Source organism: Aethina tumida, chromosome 5, assembly GCF_024364675.1.
Source record: "Aethina tumida isolate Nest 87 chromosome 5, icAetTumi1.1, whole genome shotgun sequence".
Classification (NCBI taxonomy): domain Eukaryota; kingdom Metazoa; phylum Arthropoda; class Insecta; order Coleoptera; family Nitidulidae; genus Aethina; species Aethina tumida.
The window spans coordinates 22,603,108-22,619,594 of record NC_065439.1 but is presented as its reverse complement, the minus strand read 5'-3'; the positions used below and the strand labels follow the sequence as shown (position 1 = coordinate 22,619,594).

The 16,487-nt window shown below is 32.3% G+C and overlaps 2 protein-coding genes across 2 annotated transcripts; both read left to right on the top strand.

Moving 5' to 3' along the window:
- Positions 1 to 541: 541 nt before the first annotated feature.
- Positions 542 to 5,317, top strand: LOC109606077 (protein PTHB1). Its single transcript, XM_020022648.2, has 10 exons — positions 542 to 807; positions 1,040 to 1,128; positions 1,181 to 1,445; positions 1,547 to 1,800; positions 1,887 to 2,189; positions 3,571 to 4,041; positions 4,109 to 4,407; positions 4,481 to 4,786; positions 4,836 to 5,052; positions 5,104 to 5,317. Exons 1-10 carry the CDS (start codon positions 542 to 544, stop codon positions 5,247 to 5,249), a joined length of 2,616 nt encoding a protein of 871 aa, XP_019878207.2. The 3' UTR covers positions 5,250 to 5,317.
- A 1,308-nt stretch (positions 5,318 to 6,625) lies between these two features.
- Positions 6,626 to 16,225, top strand: LOC109599114 (uncharacterized). The gene is made up of 6 exons (XM_020015055.2): positions 6,626 to 7,053; positions 11,058 to 11,157; positions 11,217 to 12,280; positions 14,622 to 14,849; positions 15,432 to 15,650; positions 15,935 to 16,225. Exons 1-6 carry the CDS (start codon positions 6,939 to 6,941, stop codon positions 16,084 to 16,086), a joined length of 1,878 nt encoding a protein of 625 aa, XP_019870614.2. The 5' UTR covers positions 6,626 to 6,938; the 3' UTR covers positions 16,087 to 16,225.
- The last annotated feature ends 262 nt before the right edge of the window (positions 16,226 to 16,487 follow it).

Below are 16,487 nucleotides of genomic sequence, written 5' to 3'. Positions count from 1 at the left end.
AAAAGAGAACTTTAAATTTGTTAAGCAAAGGAACTTATACAGTAGGTTTAGGTATTTCTTAATATGACTAAACAAATTCATTTCAAAACTGACCCTGGGGATAAACCCAAAGATGATAAAATATCCCACATTTAACACATTAATTTTCCACCTCATTTGTAATATTTTACTACAAAATAGATTTTCCCTACTAATCTAAATATTTAATAATTTTTAATGCATTACTCTTGAATTATTTTATCGACAGCACATACAGAGGTTACAATTTTGAAAAACGCTTCTACAAGTCCAGCGATCTGACACCAATTCTAAACCCGATTGTGGTTTTAAATTATGCAAAATCACTCCACGTATCTAAATAAATAATAAATTACATGATTTTGTTAAATCTTTAAACTTTGATTCTTTAACCCACATTCCCAAGCGACTATCGATCACTTCAGCTTTATGTTTACAGTCACGAAATAATCAATATTATTCCTAACCCTCTGCTTTTCAAGAATGCCATTGTGCAATTAACAAAACCCATTCGACAGAAATCATGTCGCTCTTCAAAACCAGAGAGTTTTGGTGCACTCATTCCGAGGACGACGAGTACTTCGATCAAAATTCGTTAGTAGTGTCTCGACTTAATTCGGAAAGTGATTTTGTGATAACTGGCAGTCAAAGTGGTGTTTTGAGAGTTTTTAAACCGTCAAGTCAATTAACAGAGAACAATAATTTTACTGGTTTTAAACCAACTGATTTATTAATAGAGAAAATCATTAATGACCCAATTTTGCAAGTGGGTACCGGAAGGCTCATATCGTAAGTATATTTTTCGCCATTAAAAATTTATTGGGACATAACATTACCACCCACACTTTTAACATCAATTTACAGTGACGCTTAATATGTTGTTAATAATTAACTTCATCCTACACTCCCAACAATTCTCATTAATTCCGCTTTCTACTTCTTCATGCATATTGTTCATTGTAACGAATTTAGCAAGTACCAGAGGTTTATATAATCTAATTAAATTAACACATTTTAATAGGGGATCCGTAAATGTTCAAGTGGCTGTTTTACATAGCAGATTATTATCAATTTACACGTTAAGCACCAAAGAAGGAGCGGTTGAACATGGTAAACTCCACACAAATTGAAAATTCATATTTATACGTAAATAAAATTTTAGGAACGCAAAACTTACTTCATTTATTGTATGAACACAACCTTCGTAGATCCGCCGCTAATTTTGTAATAGGTCCATTTGGAGGTATTCAAAATAGAGACTTTGTATGTGTTCAATCGTTAGACGGCATGATGTCGTTTTATGAACAAGAAAACTACAGTTTTAGCTGTTTCTTGCCCGACTTTTTACTACCAGCTCCTTTTACGTACGTCCCAAAGACTGATAGTTTTATTACCTGCTCATCTAATTGGTTTATCGAAAGTTATGGGTAAGTTAAATGACTAATAATCCCCCGCATTAACGTGAACTCCTCCGCCCTATATTGTTCCGGGTTTTAATCAACAGTTAATCCCAGATTTATGTCTTCAGCTACAAGAAACTTTCAGAAGTTAGCGACAGAGACGACGATAACAACGACCTAAGAACAAAAATTGCTTACGACTGGACCTATAACTTGGGCGAGTCAATATCCGACATTAAAGCCATCGAAGACAACATGAAAAAAGAATCGGCCATCATGATATTAGGCGAGAGAAATTTATATTGCTTAAGCGACAAAGGTCGGCTCAAGTTCATGAAAAAATTAGATTACTCGCCAATCTGCTTTAATACATACTACTTAGGTAATCTACTTTGTATTTTGTAACTCACAAACAATTACATATTGTGCGGCAACACAAATAAATATTTAAGCACGTTTATATTGCAGAAGAGAAAGTCATGACTCTCGTGGTATCTGAAACAAGTACTCTGGTAATATATCAGAACACGTCGGTGAAATGGTCGGCCCAACTGCAATTCCTTCCCATTTGCATAGCACGGGCGTTTTTAAGGACCCTTTGGGGGGCTGTGGTGTTATTGTCGGAGGAGGGACGATTGGAGTGCTGTTACTTAGGCACAGATCCGAGTTTATTTGTGGCACCTCCTTTAAATGCCAAAGAAATCGATTTCGAACAGGCCGAAAGCGAACTGGCAACTTTAAACAAGATCATTAAAAATGCACAAGGCAATGGTAAGAAGTTAGTGCTAAGAACCATTAAGTGTCGTCCTAAAAACACTGTTTTAAAGGCACTAAAATGCTTTATACGTTTTCAAATGTTCCAAAATTAAATTGACTATAAAAGATAATGCTGCTTAGTATCCTTTGGACTATAAAAATGTAGGTTTTACAACAAAGAAAGTTTAGTTGATGTTTATATTTTAAACTGAGTTGCTGCGATAAATATTTTTTTACGATGAATAAATGAAAACATATATTAATCACCAAATACCAAATATTAAGAAAGTGGGTAACAAATTATTAACATTTTAATTACTTTGTTTATAATTGTCCCATAAACACAATCCATTAAAGTTGTGAGGAAAGAGAACGTGATAATTCTATTACGGTTTTCATTATATTTAGTAACATCTTTATGGATTTTATATCCCTTAAAAACAGTTACTTTTCAGAAATCCCAGGACACCAAAGTTCTTAGCTCCCAAATTGCAATTAGGTACATATACTGAACGGGAAGTGAGATTATAGACATTAAGTTTCAAGGATATGGTAGTTCTAAATTGTTAACAAATTCAATTTGGTAATTATAAAGGTTTCTAGGGGTTATACTTACCTATTAATATTTTGGAGTAGATTATATTCAAACGAGATGTTCTTAGAAATCTTAATAATAAAGTAACATAACAGAAGATAATAATAGTAATAGTTGCTAGATAATGTTAACTACTTACTTCTTTACCAATGTAAAAAATTGAATATCTATAAAATCTTTAAAATCAATTTATTCTGCTTTTACTAATATAACTCGAAACTTTACTTAAAAAATTCCATTCGCAGTTTTCTTCACGTGCCAATTTGTCTATTATTATGACGTCGTAAACAAACGCAATTAAAACCATCCAGAGAAAGGTACATAAAATTGCATTTATTTCCAACAGGAAGTCAATAAACTGAAATACAATAAATTTTAATAAAAAAATATTATCACTGATGCACATTTCTCCACACTACATATTTACTTAAAACCATGTATTATTGACCAAGAATCTGTAATGCCAACTAAATAAATATTGATTTCTTAAGGAAGAGAAAACACACGAAAGTAAATCAGGTTTAAAAATGTAAATGTTTTAAAATCTCACAAATCAGAAAGTTGCCATTGCACGGATGAGCTATCTTTTCAAAATAAGGGAAACTACTCTTAAATTTGGTGCACTCTTGCAATTATGAGTCAGATAAAATCATTCAGATTTGCGTGACAATCTTAATAAGAAAATGCCAAACACGTGCAACATTCTGAGTTTGTTCAACAAGAATAAAATTATCCACTGACATTATCCTATTAAAACTGAATAAAATTATTAGTTCATAAAAATGTGATTGCTTGTTTCAGACATAAAGGTCACAAATGCGTCAGCAGAAAGAGAGCTTGCTATAAATGTTTCAGTCAGTCCACATCTGGAGCCGTGCACTTATTCCACCAATTTGACCACCGAGGACCAAAAAATGTGCACAATTAAAATAGACATTCTTCCTCAGGCCTTGTTCGAGGAAATCCAAATATCATATTCAGTTCAGCAGCCAATAAAAGTATCACCCCAAGTGGAGTTTTTCAGCAACCTATCTGAACGTACATCAATTAATTGTCACTGCTTTTTGGCTGATAATATGGAAATTTGCAGCCTAAACTTTACCGTCATGGCGTCATTTATATCTAGCCTGGGTGTTCCCCGAACTATTACCAAAGTTGCAATGCTGCCCATAAATCTGGCTTTGGAAACTTGTGCCGCCCAAAAAGAAAACGAACACAAGATTACGATCAACATCAACGACAGTCCCGTTCCTCTCACCGTCTTATTCCCGGGTATAACACATATAATAACACAAAAAATTGAACTAAGTGCGAACGTAATGGACTGCGTAATTTTCAGAATTTATGGGCGAAAACTCCCTCACTCAATCAAGCAACGCAATCGGCTTTAGAAACATCACTGGGGAGGGAAAAATCGTCTCCATATTACTGGCCAAGTCATCGGAGAGATACCGTCTACAATCGGACTCATTTGCTTCGTTAAACTTACTAATTGAACTAATCATTTACCGATTGAAGAAGCACTTCGCCAACAAGAGCGATTTCCACGTTTCCTATGGCTCGGCTTTGCCTGGTAATGAGGCCGTTTGTTATTTGAATTCGCATTTTAACGTTCGACTGAGGGTGAAACAGCTACAGGTAAACTTCCAGAGTGCGAAACTTAATAGCTGTATGCAACAGTTATTAAATTATAATTTGTTGCTTGTTGTAGAATGAGCTGTTGCACTTCAGTTCCCAGTATAGGGTTATACAAAAGAGACTGATAGCTAGATTTAAAATAAAAAATCCTACATCACTGACTAATTTACAATTTTTATTGGAAGACACATATTCGGATATAATTAAGATTACGGATGAGCTAGTGGAGGAAACGAGAAATCTTGTCAGATCGCAAGTCGAATTGTCTTGTGCCTTGAAGGTGATTAAGAATTTAGTGGAGATAATGGACATTAAAAAGGAACTAAAGGAGCAGATTACGTCTCTTTTTTGCGAAAACGTCATGGATATTGATAGTCAAGTAAGTATTTAATATTTTGTAATGCAAGTGAACCTATGGATATTTCTAGAATTGGGAGGATGTAATGGATGGCGCACTGTGTTATCTATTGCGTACCAGTTTGGCTAAGTCGGAGAAAGATAAGCTCCGTGCTGCCCACAGTAGTTTTGAGGAAGTGAAAGATGTGTCAAAGGTCGAGAAACATTTAACACAAGTGTTGGAAAGAATTCAAAAAAAAGGAGTACTACTGAAACCTGATGAAGACGAACTGGAGAGCAATGATGAAGGTTCGAATGTGTCTTCACCGTCATTAAATCATTAAAATGTTCTGATTTTAGATGAAGAAAGAACGGTTGAAGAAAAAGCTCTTGTACCCATAGGAAGTCAGTTTGGAGAGTCGAGTACTAGGTTGCTTTCTGCCAGGAAGAGTTTGTTGAAAAGGAGACAAAACTTGCAAGAACCCAAACTTGATGTTGAAAGTTGAAATATTCAAATTAATGTTACATTGTTATTATTTTACAAGAAATTAATAAATTAATTGATGCAAATTTAGTAGTGGTTCTAAATGCATTAAATTTCATTAATATAATTAATTTCATTCAATTTTATTGTCATAACTTTTTTGTGAAAATCTAATGGATATCGACGAATGGAACTTTAAATTTTAAAATTAATATTAAATGTCACAATTTTACAAGAAATTAATAAATTAATTGATGTAAACATAGTAATGATCTTTAAATAGATGTATCTGCATCAGAATCTATTAATATAATTCAATTCATTAAATTATATATCATAAGCAATTGTAATAATGAAAATTTGCAATTATAATGAGACACCACATCTCATTAAATCGGTTTTTGCATATCTATTAAATATATCAAATTTCATACGTCTCTATAGCTATCACCTGTTGCCGGAATACATAATTCATTGTAAAGTAATAATCCACTCATAACACATAGCAAATCGAGTGCCATTTGAAATAAATCTATCCATCGTTCTTGAGTGTCATGGAACTCAAGTAACTTTCAATAGTTACAGCAAAACACTTGTTATACATAAATTTCACTGTGATAATGTTATATCTGCATTATTCTAGACGCTATTGATCAATTAAGACGCTTTCGATCGATCTTGTTTTTGTTTTACCATTAAGTACTGGTTTGCATTTGAAACTGATATTAACCACGGTTTCCAACTTATTCTATTTCTTCAATCGTAGAAACGGTTAATGATGCATAATTAGCCCTAAATTGACAATCTACACATTAACTTGGCGATAATGTAATAAATCAATGCCGTACTAAGGTGTCATAAATACATAATAACTTGGTGTAGTACTTGTTGTGCATAAAAGGCATTTATGTTTATTATTAGCAAATATAATTAACGAATTTCAGAAAGTGGTGTTCTGAAACAAATAAGACGTTAATGCCATAATCCTTAAAAAATAGCTTTCTCCAACCAAAGGTAATTGATGATGATAATGTTATCCCAACATGACAAAAATTGTTCGTGGAAATTGGGATGCAGATTTCTCTTTCGCGAATCCTCCATGGTAATCAATAAAGACACGTTTTAGGTCCTAAATGTTAAATGTTACATCTTCAGTGAAATTAAATCCCCCAGCAAATTTATTGACTTTCCAATATATAAATGTTATTTTTTAAAGCCAGTTGGAAATTGTGTTTGGAAACGTTTCGTCAAAAGAACGTTTGAATATGTAAAGTAATATACATTGTTTTTTAAGGTCAATGTTTGCATAAAACGGTGAACCGGCTCATGAACATTTCCTGCGAAAACCAGTCCAAAATAATAACGAAACAAAAACAAGAAACGAGTTGCATCGTTCTGGTTGTGCAGATTCGACTGGACGATGATATAAAAGTACCGACCAACAAACACACACACACACACACACATCAGCAAGCAAGGAACGAAATTTTACCGGGAACTTTCACTGAATCTTTGGCTCGTTGCATTTTACTTTTTATCCATCTACGGTGGGAGTCTATCAGTCGGTGGTACCTTGTGGCCAGTTTGGTACTTGCGGTACGCGACAGTTATGGTAAAAGACGATCGCGTTGAAGGAACGGAACTGTGACACCGGACGAGTTGTACGGGCGATGTGATTGTGCGTTTCGTTAGTGCAGTGATTGTTTCACCTATGAGCAGGAACAAAGAAAAAATGTCGGCCGCACAGATTTTGATAATAAGACTATGTATTGTTCTTGGGATGGTGGCCGCTGTCATGACCATTCTCTATCTCACCCCCATACCTGGTATGTGTTAATTAATAAATTTGATTTCCTACAGACGAAAAGGAAATTTTAATTAGCAGGAATTAGAATAAAAAATATATATAAAATAATTTGTGATTATTAAAAATGAGACTTTTATACTACTATCATTTAAAATAATTATTTTTAAACTCAAATTTATTGGGTTATAAAAATTATGCCACATTTTGTCAATAAGTTTCACGGTTTATAAATTTTAATGTAATTTATGTAATCAATTTTTTAATGTATGGAAGTATTTCAATAATAGAATACGAAGATCTCATAAAATGTGACATAGAAAGTGTTGGCAATTAATATTGTATCGTAAAACTATGAAATTGAACTAAATCAGTCAATCAACGTATAAGATAAATTTATGAATGTGTCTCTCAATTTTCTATAAATGTATATTGAATTTCAACTATTATTCATTGAAATTACCTTGAAATTGTTGTATATGTAAATTTTTATTCTATTTTGTCGTTTTCTCTTTACGTGTTCTAAAGAAATAATTTCATATTTTTTATTCTATAAATACCATTAACCTTTCTATAGTGACCACTATTTGCTAAAAGTTAATGACCATAATTCAATTAGTTGTTGATATAAAACAAAACTAAATAAATAATAATATGTATTTACAATTTACTTTCACTGTTCATTAGTAGTCTTACACATTTTCGTGGTATTTTATTTCTTAATTAATTTATTATATTATATTTCAACACCTACTTTATGTTTTTATTTCATAAAAATCCCCGACTTTCTAATTTTAAATAAAATTTCATATTTGTTAGTGCAAAACAACTAAAATGTTATATTTGATTTCAATAAGTTTTAAAACCTGTATCGCTTTAATTAAAATGGTTTATATTATTAAATAAAATTAAAAATGGATGTGTAATGGTAACTTTATTGTTGTAATGTAAATTAATTAATTATTTTAAATCATTTTAACCAGAACAAATGGTACGCTTATGTTTAATTTAATTATTAACCTTTATTTATCTTAAATATTTGCAGTATTTGCTTCAGAGAAAAATAACGAAGAAATGCCAACAATTTTATATTTACTTATCACTAATGAGTATGATAAATGACACAGCTGACCCAATTATTATTCAAATAAAATATTTATTCGTTACCCATTTCCATTAAAATGCGCATATCAATTGTGCAACATCGAATAATTTTCGTCGAATTATTTAATAAATTATGAAACAGGAGAAAATATTTACCGGCGCATTATTTATAGTCAATTAATACTGAGGCAGTCTTATCGCGAAGCGAGTCCATTTCACTTTCTCTTCGACTGAAAAACGTACCATTTAGATTCGTACCGTGGCGACTGGATGAACGTAAAACGGTACTTGCTTTCCTGTCCGGAGAAACGGCTTAATTTATTGTGTGATCTCTGAAATGTGGCCTTAAATGATCTTACGACCCGAAACTTTCTCGGATACGTTCAAATTTATTAGATGCAATTTCCATACAATACCTACGGGCAGAATAACTAAAAAATTGTTGTGCACAATATTAAACATTTAGAAATTCTTCAACGTATTATTTTAAGTTTTAACAATTCTCAGGAGGAGGTTTCTACATGTGTAATTAGTAATTAAATTTGCGGTGATATGCTTCATAAAATGGTTACAAATTTCAGACTTCAACAAACATGTAAATTGCTTCTGTAATTAAAAGATTTCTGTAAAAACACAATAACAACTTCATTACTAAGTCACAAATGACATGTTTATAAATATTAAAAACAATAGAAGAAAAGAGCAGTTAATTCATTAGAAATGGCTTCATAACTTCTTAATTGTAGTTTCAGACAAAACGCAAATGTTAATTGATTTCTCTGTATTGACATTTATTCATAGTTAAAATGAATAAAAATATCATAAATTTGGGACATGCAATGAGTGTTATATTGAGCTTCTTTGTTAAAAGTGTTGTAAAGTGTTTATTCTTTTGAAATCTTTATGTGGTTTAGGTGTTGAAAATTTGTTTAGAAATACTTATACATGTTTAAATTCAAAAATTTACCAACAATATGCCACGTTTTAACTGGGGTATTAATTATATAAGTTTATTTGTTAATAATTTTGTGCAAAAAGGAAGGTCAACATTTATGTTAAAAATAAATGTGCACATTGATAGAAGAAAACAGTATTTAATTCATAGAAATGCCTTCAGAACTTGTTAATTATAGTTTCAGGCTAAAGCAAATGTTAAATTGATTTCTGTGTTGACATTTAATTATCATAAATAAAACTCATAAATTTGGAACATGTAACGAGAAATGTATTGAGCAACTTCCTTAGTTAAAATAGATTTCATTTCTTACTGTTGAATGTAACAAAACTTATTATTTGGAAATTTTTATGTGGTTTAGGTGTTGAAATTTTGTAGAAATACTTAAATACATGTTTAAGTAACAGAGTGCAATTCAAAATTTTATCAATAATATGCTATATTCGCAACATTAATAGGGAAATTAATTATTAATTATGTATTAATTTTGTTTAAAAGTCAACATTTTTATGAGAAATAAATTTGTTCCAAAATAATTTCAAAAAATATTTGTATAAATATTAATGCCTTCAAAACTTCTTAATTTATTTTGAAATCTTTGATGAATTTCGTAGTTTTAAAAGTACTTAAATACGTGTTTAAATATTGTAGCGTAGTACAATTCAAAAATTTATCAATAACATCTATTTGCAACATTAATTGGAGAATTAATTATGTTAACAATTTTGTGAAAAAGGTTAGGTCAACATTTTTATGAGAAATAATTTCCAAAAAATGTGTACACAATATGCCTTCATAACTTCTTAATTTATTATAAATATAACATATAAATAAGTTCAACAAAAACATTAACTGGGATATTGATTGTGCAAGTTCACCTGTTAACAACATTATTTAAAACAGGAAGGTCAGTATTTTTATTAGAAATATATTTGTGTGTCAAATAGGAACAATTAACCTTTTCAAACACCTGAGTTTATGATCAATAAAACGTAAAATATACACCAACACAGCAATAACCGTATCAAATATAAAACTGAAAACAATAGTGTTTAAGCTTGTAAAGCAGTCACATTACATTTAAAATTAATACACGTGCGTGTAAATACATAGGTACAGCAATAAAATGCAGTTATTTTGTGATTACTTTAATCAACAATTATTTATGAATGATGAAATCTCATATTGAAACTTTTATTTGTTTCGGAATATTCCATCATGAATTATTTCCTGAAGTAAAAGTCAATATATAAAAAGTGACAGGAAACATTTCGATTGTTGTAGCGTTCAAAACGGCACGGTGTTCGTTTTTCCTAAACGAGATTCAGAGAAAGTTCCATTATTCCACGGTGTCGAATGGTACCTGCTATAAGCTTATATGGAAAATTACCCAAGAATTAACGTGATAACTCTTTACTTTCGATTATCTTTTTGTTGTTGCTTGAAAGAGAAACCGTGTTACAATTTATTTTTATCTATGGTGATATCCAAAATTTCGTTAATCAACCATTAAAAAATTAATCAAACCAAAACCAGGGTTTATTAATTTTTAAGTTGAGTCGTTTTATTTTTGTTCAGGGAGATAATAGTAAATGAATTTTTAAAATATAAGCCAGTATAACATGATATAAGTTAATAAAGTAAAATACGACACCCAATTAGTTGTAAAGTGTCTCGACAAAGTACCAAGATTTAATAATAATAAAACTTTCATATAGTAAGTATTTTATGTATGATCTTTATGACCCTATGCAAAATGCCGTCTCCATGATATGCTTAAAATTTAAACAAAATATATATCTGACTATAATAAATAATAAAGAAGTGTGTTGTACTAAAAATCTGCATCACGCTGGAATGGAAAGCCCATAAAAACAAAGTTGAAATTTAACTTTCTTAACCATCTATCGTTTTTACTATTGATACCAAACAAAAACTGCAAGTTTACATAATTATTTCTATTTCAGAACAATCATTTAAAAGCTGTGATAGGCCGTGCCACGAACTGGACTGGCCCATGATATGTAGAGTCAAGCTGAACATAGAAATGTACCAGACAATGGCCAGGTATGACATTAAACTAACACACTCAAGTTGCTTTAACACTTAACGTATTAAATTTGCAGTGAATGCCAAAACTGCCCGTCGAACTCGTCAGATTGCGACAACAAGCTGTGTGCCACCGCCGACGGCAACGCCAGGGGTATCATCACAGCAAACAGACAGTTGCCAGGCCCTCCCATACAAGTGTGTCAAAATGATATATTGGTCGTTGATGTAATCAATAAAATTCCAAGCCACACCCTGAACATCCACTGGAGAGGACAGCCGAACCACGAAGCCCCATTTATGGACGGCAGTTCCATGATTTCGCAGTGTCCCATTCCGGGCTACACGACTTTCCAGTACAAGTTCAGAGCTTCCGCCCCCGGTACTCATTTCTACCACGCGTTCGCCGACTCCGACAGATCGGATGGTTTGTTTGGTGCCTTGATCGTCAGGCAGGCGGAAAAAATTGAGCCGCACCACAAGTTGTACGATGTTGATTCGAAGGACCATGTGATTTTGATATCCGAGTGGTCCAGGGACTTGTCCAGGGATCTGATATTGGAGGAAGAGGTGCCAAAGGCGCTTTTGATCAACGGGAAGTCTCCGCCTGAAGGGAAATCGTCCCTCGCTTCCTTTACAGTCAGGAAAGGCAAGCGTTACAGGTTTAGAACCGCTTATACATCGGGTTACATGGGTTGTCCTATAACAATATCCGTTGATAACCACAAAATTAAAGTGATTGCTTTGGATGGCAACCCCATAACGCCATACGAAGCTAGTTCGGCCACCATAGGAAAGGGTGAACGTATGGACTTTGTTTTGAAAACTGATCAAGATGTTGGTGCTTATTATTTGAGGGTTAAGTCACGGTGTAACAACAATGAGTTGAATGGACTAGGTATAATCAACTATGATGGCATCACCAAAAAGGAGTTTTCGTTTAAAGAGAAGACTAAACCTGGTGAAGAGACAACTAGGTCGTTTGACACAGCTTTTTGTGACAGTCAGATTGGCAGAGTTTGTCTGAGAGATGTGAAGGCCTTAGTCAAGATGCCTTCGGAGCTCAGAGAACATGACGTTTCAAGGAAAATTTACCTGGAAATCGATTATAAATTGGGAGAAAACATTATCAAAGAGAAAGGTAATACTAGTTTTTTATTAATTTATATATTTTTTCCCCACTATTGAGTTGCTATTTAGTAAAAGTAAATGATATTTATATCATAAACTTAGATAGAAACAATATAATGTAAATTATATTCTCGTCAAATTCATATATTCTATCATTCATTAAATAGGATTGGAAAAAATATTTTTAGAAGGAAATATACAAAGACTTAGGGAATGATTTCCATCTCTGGAACAGTTTCCCTTGTAATACCAATAATCCCTTTTCTAATTGTAAATTCAGGCATATGAATTTGAAGCTACGGAGCTTATAACATAAGAAGAGAGGTCAGGGTCAACAAGATTTCCTTGCCAGATAACATTTATCTGTGACCGAGGAATCAGAAAAGTTTATTTAGAGGATTTTAAAGTCCTTAATAAAAAGCCGGGCGAAGCCGAGCAATATGAACTTCCAGGGAAGATTTATCGTGGATTTGATTATAAAGTGAGGGAGAAAGTGAACCATAAAGCGCTTTATTTTAGATTATTCATATTTTATTCAGAAAAATGTTCGGTTAGGGTGAAGGTGAGTCTGACGAATGTTTGACAAATGATACTAGTTTTTTACCAATGTAGGATTACTTGTTATAACATTATTTGAATTTCATTATGCAGATTCAATACTACTGCTGACAAGACATTGGACCAGCACCTAGGGAATTACAAATATTTGAATAATTGATTTACAGCAGCTTCTGTATTTGCGACAATTGACTAATTTATTGTAATTGCACTACAATAAATATTATTGTTTGGAGTTTAAACAGAACAAATCTTTAAGACAATAAATCAAGCTTATGTTTTCAAGTGGTATTGTTTATCATTTTTATTGTTCCTACTTTAAATAGTTTTATAGGCTTATCCGGTCGTGAGGTAATCTAAATTGCGTATCAAGTGCAATTAGTTTATTTCATGTTATTGAAAATTGGTTTTTATAATTGTAAAATTTGTGCGTGTCTGAAGTAGTTGATGCGTGGATATACTTTCCCTTTCGCGCTTATGAAATCTTATGTCACAGAGGAAGAAATTGCCTTTACTTTCTCCCATCTGCTGACAATATGTATAACAAACATTATCTATTGCTTGTGTTAATTTATTACGCAACAATCACATCGACAATTTTTAATAAGTTTATTTTATTCTGTAAGTGTGTCAACATTATATCGAATAATCCTCAATTAATATTTAAGAAGAGAAAGTGCAATCAGACACTTTTAAATAACTGCTTAAGGTCACAATTAAACTACATAATATTTTATTTAATCATTGTGGTTACAGGATAAAAATAATGATATATGCCATAATTAATCTAGATAATTTCAATATTAAAAAAAATTACTGTGCTCTTAAAAGAATTTGATTTGAATAAATAATTTTATTTCAATTTTAAAATACTTGTAGTGGGTATGTATCATATAATAATAATTACTATTATTCAATGTTTAATTTAATATATTTCTGCAGTAATTTAAAACATTCTGTGAATGTGTGTCAACATTAATAAGACAATTTTTAATTAACTTTCTATGACTTATTTTAACAGTAATTAAGAACAATCAAATTGATTTTAAGAGCAATTATTTTATATATAGAATCAGGTTTATTTATGTCATAAAAAATTGAAAGTAAATATGTAAGATTAATTAAAATTTTGGTTAAAGCAATGAAATGGGACCTTGTCCATTGCAATCATTCTTGTTCATGGTTGTAAATCAAAAGCAATCATCGCAATGATCTTCGTGAATTTCGAAAATTTGCATTTGCCAAATGTCACTTAAACTAGAACAATTCTAGACATTTTCATTTGTCATGTAGGTATTTATTAATATTTGAAAAAAAATCAATCGTCCAAAGACCAACTATAAAATAAAAAAACCTTATGCACATTTAGCTTTCCTTTATTTGGTGTCTAATAACATATTCATTGACGAAACCAATTATTGGCGAAACCTTTCAAATTATCCATCAATTCTATTAACAAATTGTACGCTCTGGTAGACAGCTGTTCGAGTAAAATTTTATCAACAAAAAATCAATTACTTTTTGTACAATCAAGATTTAAAAAACCACAGTGGAAAAGTATCCAATGCGTCTAACCACGTCGAGTACATATTATGTAAGCTTTGCTTTCACAATCGGTTGCTTTCAAGTGAGTACCTGGAAGCGTTATTTTATTTTATAGACAAGTATACAGGATATTAACAATCCATGCAATTGAATTGATTGACTAATTGTGCGATTCCTCCACATCTACGATAGCCAAGCCGTCAATTAGTTAGTATATCCATTTATAATGTATTTCCGTTCTGTTTCAGGTGAATTCAGGGATCTACGGTCCAAAATATACACGATTAACAATTTAACGTTCACATACCCTCCTTCACCCGTTTTAACACAGCCCGACGATATGCCGGCGGATTTGCCGTGCAATGAATTAAACATGCCCGAAAAGTGCAACGGAAAGCTGACTTCGCTCTGCGAGTGTTTCCACGTGGAATACATCCCGTTGGGTGCCACCACTGAAATCATATTAATCGATAGAGGTAGGATAAAATGTCTTCCATCATCATACTTTTCTGTATTTGTCTTGTTGTTTGTTACTTTGTTATCTGGATGATTGATGTGAGTGCACCTGGGAGATGATTTTTGGAACCCAACATCAACCAAAGAGTCGCAGTAAAGCTTCAAATAATTTGTTAGATTGTTTATGCTTTTAGTGTGGACGTATTTTATTAAATATTAATAATACCGACCTTGAATTTCTTCTATTAGTTAGCTATAGAAATATTATTAGTTGCATTTTTGAATGTAGACTTAATACAAAAGAAAACAATATAATACAATTGTTTACACGTGCTACTTGTAACTTGTAATTTGTGTGTTTAATTTATTGCGTCATTATTTTAAAAATAAACAAATACGGTTTGGTCGACTTAAAACTAATGGTATGTTGTATATGAATAGTCCAGTTATATCGGTATTGTACCGGATTGTACAATCAACTTTCTTAATTTTGTTATTGTTTAACTTTATGAACCGACTACGTCGTCATCGTCAACTCGAGGCCTTCCGCTTAACCAAAGCACGTGCCCACGTTTTATAATTTTCTTAAACCGTTGTTACAGGTGGTGATGAACAGGAGCACATCTTTCACATGCACGGCTACTCGTTCTACGTAGTCGGAAAGAACACCTTCGACCACCCCCTCAGCAACGAAGAAGCCAAAGCTTTAGACGCAAAAGATATGCTGATCAAAAGAAACCTGAACAGTCCAGTATTAAAAGACACCATAAGAGTTCCGAGGAACGGTGTCGTAGCTTTAAGGTTCATCGCCACAAATCCAGGTAACGAAATTAACACAAATATCCACCGACAATTAGTTAAATAATCCGATCGTCTTAACGAGTCCTTGATTAAATAAACCTTGAGCCGAGGGGTGTTAATAATTGTTATCTTGGGCAGGGGAACGGGTCCATATTTCAACCATTAGGCTCAACTTAAGTCCCTGCGATGTTCTTTGGCTTCCCTCTGTCGGTTTATTACCTTGCCCATTATCTGGATTATGTTGTCGGCGCGACCAATTTTTTTTATGTTCCTTAATGTACTAAACAAAAACGTGTGTTTCCAGGTTTTTGGATACTGAAGGACGAGCAGTCGAAGAGTTGGACCAGAGGATTGGACATCGTCTTTCAAGTGGGCCACGTGGCCGACATGGTGCCCACACCAAAGAATTTCCCCACGTGCGGAAACTTTATCGGACCCGACTTTTTTCTTTTATAATTTCGGCGACTCTCTATTCTTCTACAGTGTGATGACTTAACGTTAGTTGATTTCGTGGAGAAACGTGATATTTTTTGTTATTGTTATATTTATGCTATGTATTGTTTTTTTTTAAATAAAAGATTTAAATACCATACAATGACAATTATTTTATTTATTCAATGTCGTGTTGTTGATAAAGAGTTTTTATGACATCTATTCATTAGAATTGAGACATCTGTTCGACATTTATAAGACAATATGTCAAGTTAATAATAGATAGGTTAACAATGTCTAAATTATATGTAATCTATCAGCAATTAGCTAATTAACAATATGGTGGATCGAAATAATCAAACATTGTCCGTCAGTAATTTAGAAACTTGACGTTGCTGAAACTCTAACGAGATGAATATAATTGA